Here is an 8,107-nt window from a genome sequence, read left to right on the forward strand (position 1 = left end):
AAGCGGAGGACACACACAACACACCACCACACTTTTCCTTCCCACCTGTATTTCCTGACTCCAGAGCCACATCCTCCTCCACTCTGGACACCTAATCCCCATAAGCCTTTATAAGCAGCACACAGAGGAAGAGAGGCAGCGAGAGAGGAAGTGGCGAGAGGAGAGTCTGTGCTTAATGACCCTGCAAGCCGATTACAGGCCAGCCAGTGTGAGGCCCCGGACTCAGCCCGCGCCGTCTGATCAGCGGCACACCACTGCACCAGTGAGGGCGTATGCGTATGACAGCAGTGGTTATTTTGATAGTGATGGTGATGAACCTCGGCTGTACATAGTTGGGGTGCCAGTCAGAGAGACCTCTTTGAAAAGGAGGCCACTAGAGGGCAGCATGTGCCTTCTGCACAACTGCCCTGACATAGATAAGTGTGTTACTCGGCCAACGATTCCTGGTGGGCTGATGGAGTGTAGACCGTCCCAGAGAGAGAGAGTATCACAGATGTGGATTAAGAATCATGTTTGTGTGTGTGTGTGTGTTTGTGTGTGTGTGTGTGTGTGTGTGTGTGTGTGTTTGTGTTTGTGTTTGTGTTTGTATGTGTGTGTGTGATTTCGCCCCTACTCACACAACCACCATTGTTCAGAGAGATAAATTACTTTATTAACCCACATCCAAAAAACAGTGACAATAGGGATTTCATGGCACTGTCGCCGCCATTTGTCTCCACCCAAGGGTGCGGTCGACCCGCTCACTTCTTGGCACAGCGGCCGTGGCAGGCGCAGGTCAGGGCAGCCACGAGCACCACATATTCTGTGAATTCGACCTCAGAATCGCCGTCAAAATCCAGACCTTTCAGCAGCTTGTCCACCTCATCTGGGTTCTTGGATGCCTGTACAGACCAACCAAAACACCGCCAATGTTGATGGATATTATTACGACACTAAATCAAAGGTGTTTTTTTCTATGTATATATAAGTACCATGTCTCATCTACATCACAGCCCAAACTAAGAGAGTTTTATTCAAGTTTGAAAAAAGGCTCTTTAGGCACAGACATTATATTCAGTTACAAACGTATTCCCGAGGCAGGACATAACATTAAGATTTTACTCTTTAAACAAATTTGTCCAATCCCACGATACAAAACATCCAAAAAGTGCACAGCACAGCAGTTGAATGCCAACAATTTTGTATCATATGGTTTGGGATTGATTTAAAAAAATTGTAGGCCATGAAGGACATGAAAAGTTAACATTCTGGAATTTCCCAGCTTGGGATCAATATAGTACCTATCTATCTATCTATCTATCTATCTATCTATCTATCTATCTATACCCTGAATTTAAAACCCCTTTTAACTAAATATATGGTATCACGGTTCATTAACTTTCCTACCTGAGGCCTGAGGCACACAACACCACAAATTGATACATTTTGTAATATAACAGTAACTGAGAGTCATACGGTACCTTGAGCAGAGTAGGCAGCTCCTTCTCCAGCATTTTCTTGGCCTCCGCTTTGCTCAGGCTGTCTTTTTTCCCTTCGCCAGCAGCGCATGTATCAAAGGTCTTCATCAGGATGGCCATGGCTGTCTCGAGCTGGGTCATGGTTGCTGCTTGAGAGGTGGTCAACACAGGGAAGAGGAAAATCGGAGAACAACGCCTGTCAACGGAGGAGTAGTGGAAGGTGAGGTGAGTGGAAGAGCTGAGAGGCGAGGCTTTAAATACCTTCTGAAAAGGTGGTTTGGGACCAACGATAAAGCTTTTGAAAGGCCATGTATTACCTGCTTTTGTGTTTGATTAAGGCTCCATTTGTGTTAACACAACCTCAAATCTCCAACGCCTAATGTACACAATACCTCCCAGACCTTACAGAGATTTAGCCAGTTATCAATTGATTCATGCATTATTAAACAAACCACAGGGGCATGTGATGCTGCTATTTGTTTAGATTGACGCATAGCAACCCTACCAACTATTAATGATTCATTTCAATGATTATTCATAATTATTTCACTGTGAAAGGTTTAAACCATGCAGTGGTTGTCACCTTGGATATCATCACTGGATCATACTGAAACACATTTTAACTCGCTGTCAGTGTCACATATATACTGTGGTCATTGTGTATGCTACAGGTTTCGGACGTGAACCACAAGAGGAGAACGCACATGATCAGAATGTGGCCAACTGACATAATTTTCTTTATTTTCCTCAATTAATTTTTGCTTGTAAAACCAAAATGTTTCATTCACATTAGAATGCTTAAAAGAATCATGCTGATTCAACATATTATTTGTCATTTACTATAATATCATTTTATTGTGTGGTGATTTCATCATGGCCAAGGTATCAGATATTTAACTGTAACTACAACTTGATTTCTTAATGCTAACATTATTCAAAGGTATTATGTAACTTTAAAACAATTTAATTATGTCCCTGGTACTCAATTTAGGTCTGTAACTGTAATCTGGATTTTTTAAAGTTCACTCTACCCAAATTTATTATTGACATTGCTTCCATGTTTTTAGTGTGTGCACATACAAAACCATGAAATAGCCAGAGTCAGAGTTGTGTACTCAAATTTTTCTGTATTGAGCCAAATAAACTTACAGCACATACAGAGTGTAAACAAAATGGAACACTCATCCAGATTGCTGTACTCCGATTTCACAGAGGCATTTCAAATGAAAAAGCTGGACACTGTAAACCCTGCATCAAAAGCAGTGGATTCAAACACAAAGACATGATGCCAACAGTTTTCACTGTGGATTCATAAGAAATATAATGTAAATTCTGCATGAAGTGCAATGATCCACAATACAGATAATGCAACATTGCATTAACCAAACTATGCAGTATATGAGTATATGAACAAGGGCATATAAGCATATATTCAGACTGGATTGAGAACAGCAAAGGCATTTATAACACCAGTATCAACTGCTGTCAGTGTAATTAAAAAGCAAATACTAAATATTGATAACTGTTGCCACAAACAGTGCATTCACAACTGCATATAAAAAACAAGTATGGCAGTATTTAAAGTTATAAACAACGTGCAAAGTGAATAAGGTGCGAGTGCTTTGGTACAAGTTTAGTCACAAGGTTAACCCCTGCGTACACCATTTTCAAAATGGATTTACAAAAAAACAAAATATATCAACCCTGTGTAAACTGCTTACCCCACATTATAACAGAAACAGTCTTGTCTTTCAAGTTGACTCAAAGCAAAAAAAAGATGGTTCAAACCATTTTCATAATGGATTCATAAAAGAAAAACTATCAACTTTTAACAGTGGATTCATAAGTGAAAAGAAAAAGGTCATTCCATGTGTATAGTGAGCCCAAAGATGTCTTTGAGTACCATTCAAATGTCTTGTATCACTGGCAGTGCCTCCCTGTGATCCCCCCCTCTTTTTGAACATCCTCATCAGGTTGTCAGAGAAACGGTCCAGCTGAGACAGAAACTTGGACCGAAGAGGAACAGTGGTGATTCTGTTGAATTCAGCGTTGATCTGAAAACACATAATAAGCACAACGGAATCCGGTTCAAACATCAGGGAGAAAGCAGCCATAACATATGCAACCAGGAAAGTCTAGGAGGTCGATAATAATAATATACAACCAGGCATATTTGCAGTTTGCCAGTGTAACCAAGACTGTCCTATCAACAGCAAAACCAGATGGAAAACTCAGTATGAGAGACGCCTTACTTCACGGACTTCGTATAGAGCGGGCCATCTTGCCATATAATCCTCTACCATTGGGACATCACGAACGACCTCATGTCTTCTGAGTGCGAAAGTCTTTTCCATCTCCAATTTCACAACCTCCTGGTTGTTCCTCTTTTTCACATCTTAGAGAAAAGCTTTCTGCATGGCCTCCAGACTCTCCTCAGTTTTTTCTTGATGGGTAAGTTGGGCAAAAATTCACCTCTGCTCTCTTTGCCTTTTTGACACCGAAGGCTGCACTGCGTCTTCCTGCAGGTTTGTTTTTTTAAAGAGTTCTCTGTCACCTCTGGGCAGCCCAGTTTTCTCAGCCGTGTGCGGTAGTTAGCTGGTTTATATTTTAAACTGGTCTTCCATCCACCGCATCCAGTGCATGACCCCTCCTCAGTCAAACATGGATGTGTCTTAATAAGACTCTGGGCTACCTGCTCCATCTCCTTGTCACATAGCATAGACTTTATACAGCACAATTTCCTGCACTAAACCATCAACTTGGGATCTGGAGTAAGGAGAGTGCAGATTCTCTAATATAAGCTACATTTCCCTGCTGAAGTTTTAATTCAGCATCGTAGGAGAATCTTAGGCAGATGAAAAACAGCAGGCCAAGAGGGCCGTGAGCTCGTAGAGTCACTTGACGACAGTACATCTGTATCCGCAGCTCCATCCGAAAGGATTGAGGAGTCACTCACAGAAGGAGGACTGAATGCTTGGGGTCGGAAGACTGGACTGAGAACAGTAGTCATATCATGCTGCGTAGCGGACGGCCTCAACAAATCGAGAACTTTAAGAGTCCCTTTGTCCTCTACTTCAGAAATTGAGATACGGTTAGGGAAATCATTTCCAAACAAGGAATCCATGAATTGAATTCTAAAATCGCCTTGAAGTCCACACCGCTTCTTCACTTCAACCATCAGGTCATCAAAGGACGCAGGGAGCCCATGGGAGAGAGTCAACCTCTGACAGCTGCCATCAGTCAAAATGATCTTAAGGATCAGAGGAGTCCCCATCCTAAAAGCCGTTTAGTCTGCAGAAACACACAAAAATGATGAGGTGTTAGACATTCATAGAGTTTATATTTCAAATTTAGTATCAAATTATATGTGTGGTGGTACTGGACCATCCAGTAACCATATTTAATAAAGCAGACAAAAGCAGGCTTCCCTGACTTTTTAGCTCCCGTTTTTATCTCAATATGCCTTTTCAAGTTCACCATGCGGGCTGATCCAATCTTGTAGTCAACTAGTGGATATGTATCGTGTATGTATAGTGAATGTTTTTGTGGGTGCTGGGCTGAGTTCAAAGACTCCATAATGCTCTCTGTACCAACCACAGAGCTCTTTGACAATGTAGAACACACTCTCATGTAAAATGCAGATTTGGTCAATTTCACTGAATTCAGGCAATCCACCTGCTGCCCTGTGGGCCAGTATCATTCCATTTCTAAAGGTTATGCCCTTTGACTGTGACCCACTGTGCCAGGTGAACCTCTGTTGTGTCAGAGTTCTTTTGCCTAATGACTTGAGAAAGAAGAAAGAAAACAAGAAGAAAACAAGAAAATGCAGACGGAGGGGAGGGTACACTACCACACTTTTCTGGTGGGTCATAAATGATGATTGAGATGAATTACCTTTGTCTGAGTGTATGTATGAGTAATACCTTTACTACTTTAATGGAAAATCATGTTTCCATCATGCCATCAAGTCCCCCTCCCTCCCAAACAATGACGACACAAATTTTTAAAAAAAATATGACAGCACTTACCATTATATTACTGCTGGAATATAAAAGAAAAACATTTAGAATCAGTGAACTGATTAATTACATTAAGGCATATCTTTTGTATCACAAGTTTTAAGAAATTGTATATCTAAATATGCAAATTATGCATTATCTAATTATTAGGCTCTAATTTTCATACATTTCCAGAAAATGAAACTGAACACTGGATTAATCCTGGTTCAAACTCCTTGTTTCATTTTGTTGACATGTTACAGTTAAACGTTTCAACAAATGGGGATTTTGGATCTCTATTCTATTACTATATAAAATCACATATTCACCATGTTTTTAAACTCATCTGGAGAAAACAGCCTTAATAGAGCTATTGTTATAGAAATCTAAGGAAGCAAATCGACATAATAGACTAATGTCGTAACATCTAAATGCACATGGACATTTTCTTTCCACATGTCTGAAATGCGACATGTTGCGTAACTCCTGTTGTGAATTGGGCAGGAGTGGAGCATGTGCGTGCGCAGAGTTTTGCATGGCAGACGTCACTCCTCTGATCTTCCTCCAGAACTGCTGGCATGCCATGCAAAATCAAATACTGTGGCGGCGTTGGGGTGGCTCTGTTTGGTTGAGTGGACACAAAGCCGTAACAAAGTGAAGGGGTCTCCTCGATCGTGATACAACAAACATAATCTCTGTTTAAAAGATGCTAATGGTGACATGATGAGTCTGTGTTTGTTTCATCTGAGGAATGAATTAAAAATGAATAGAGAGTAAAGAACTTAAAGGTGCAAGTCGTCATTTGTCTTTTTACTTTCAATTCATAGCAATGAGGTTGGACATTGATAGTTTAAATATATGGGGAAAATTAATCATTATTTAAAGCCCCTATTTTTAGATTTTTTTTAACGTTCTTTTTTATATGACAGCATCTTTAAAGGGGACCTTTTATGCTTTAACTTAGTATTCCGTCATATACACAGTACAATATCACAGGGCCGGCTGCCCACGTTCAATATGGCTTGAGTTTCAAATAATGAGGCAAAAACGTATAGTATGTAAAAGTGAAGTGGCAGAGTAGAGCTGCCGCTTCTTCACATCCGAAGGAGTCACTTGAGGTGGTTGGCGCATCTGATTAGGATGCCTCAAGTGGGCCTTCCCCCTGGAAATCTTCTGAGCACGTGCAGCGGGTGGGAGGCCTGGGAATGCCTCAGGATCCCCCGGGAGGAGTTGGAAAACGTTTCTGGGGAGAGTGACGTCTGGACAACGTCAGCGTGACATGCTGATAAGCAGCAGAAAATGGCGACAGCGTGCTCCGAAGACTCCGGTGGACGCGGTTCCATCACGTAGTTGTTTTTCACTGAATGAGGGAAAACTTTGACCTTTGACCTGTTGTGCAAAAGGAAAAGTCAACGGGTCGCCAACATCTTTTTATCATTGAGCCCCTTTTTCACGATACCACATTTAATTGAACTAACGGAGAGGAAATCAATAATCAAGACATGGGTTCATGTACGTGTACGTGTTAAAGCTGCGTTCATTGATGTTTAACTTTTAGCCACTTGGGGGCAGCGTCAGGTGATAATATTCAGGGTTTCACACGAGTCACACAAAATCATTTGACCCATTATTAATATAAAAAATATTGATTAGAGCAGCTTTAATGTGTTTGTTATAAATTGTTTTTCATGAGTCAAAACATCTTTAGTCTAAATATATGATAGATAGTCAACGTTCTAAAATGCCATTGTGAGAAATTTCATTAAATTCTACAATGGACTTTTTGCAACCCAAAAGTTGGTCTTATTTTTGTGTAACTCCTCTATAAAACATCAGTAAACAAATTAATAACAATTAATTAGGTCATTTTATGACTAATAAAGTCTTAATAAAGCCATAAGAATGGCAATTCATTACTAACTTTCATTACATACATTCCTGGGGCTTTCAACCATATCCCATGACTTTCCTCTGTGAAGAAAAGCTCTATTTTGCATCCTATGTTTTGTTGTTATTTGTGTAATCATGCACTCGTAAAATGTTATTAGCAAGTCATATGCAGAGAAGCGGAGGACACACACAACACACCACCACACTTTTCCTTCCCACCTGTATTTCCTGACTCCAGAGCCACATCCTCCTCCACTCTGGACACCTAATCCCCATAAGCCTTTATAAGCAGCACACAGAGGAAGAGAGGCAGCGAGAGAGGAAGTGGCGAGAGGAGAGTCTGTGCTTAATGACCCTGCAAGCCGATTACAGGCCAGCCAGTGTGAGGCCCCGGACTCAGCCCGCGCCGTCTGATCAGCGGCACACCACTGCACCAGTGAGGGCGTATGCGTATGACAGCAGTGGTTATTTTGATAGTGATGGTGATGAACCTCGGCTGTACATAGTTGGGGTGCCAGTCAGAGAGACCTCTTTGAAAAAGAGGCTATTAGAGGGCAGCATGTGCCTTCTGCACAACTGCCCTGACAGGAGATAAGTGTGTTACTCGGCCAGCGATTCCTGGTGGGCTGATGGAGTGTAGACCGTCCCAGAGAGAGAGAGTATCACAGATGTGGATTAAGAATCATGTAAATGCCCTGTGGCTGTGTGTGTGTGTGTGTGTGTGTGTGTGTGATTTCGCCCCTACTCACACAACCACCATTG

The 8,107-nt window shown here is 41.4% G+C and overlaps 1 protein-coding gene across 1 annotated transcript; it reads right to left on the bottom strand.

The window, feature by feature from the left end:
• Window positions 1-630: 630 nt before the first annotated feature.
• Window positions 631-1,701, bottom strand: LOC118301587 (protein S100-P). The gene is made up of 2 exons (XM_035627210.2): window positions 1,461-1,701; window positions 631-881 (listed from the first exon to the last, which is right to left on the bottom strand). Exons 1-2 carry the CDS (start codon window positions 1,596-1,598, stop codon window positions 741-743), a joined length of 279 nt encoding a protein of 92 aa, XP_035483103.1. The 5' UTR covers window positions 1,599-1,701; the 3' UTR covers window positions 631-740.
• Window positions 1,702-8,107: the final 6,406 nt, after the last annotated feature.

Source organism: Scophthalmus maximus, chromosome 2, assembly GCF_022379125.1.
Source record: "Scophthalmus maximus strain ysfricsl-2021 chromosome 2, ASM2237912v1, whole genome shotgun sequence".
Lineage (NCBI taxonomy): Eukaryota > Metazoa > Chordata > Actinopteri > Pleuronectiformes > Scophthalmidae > Scophthalmus > Scophthalmus maximus.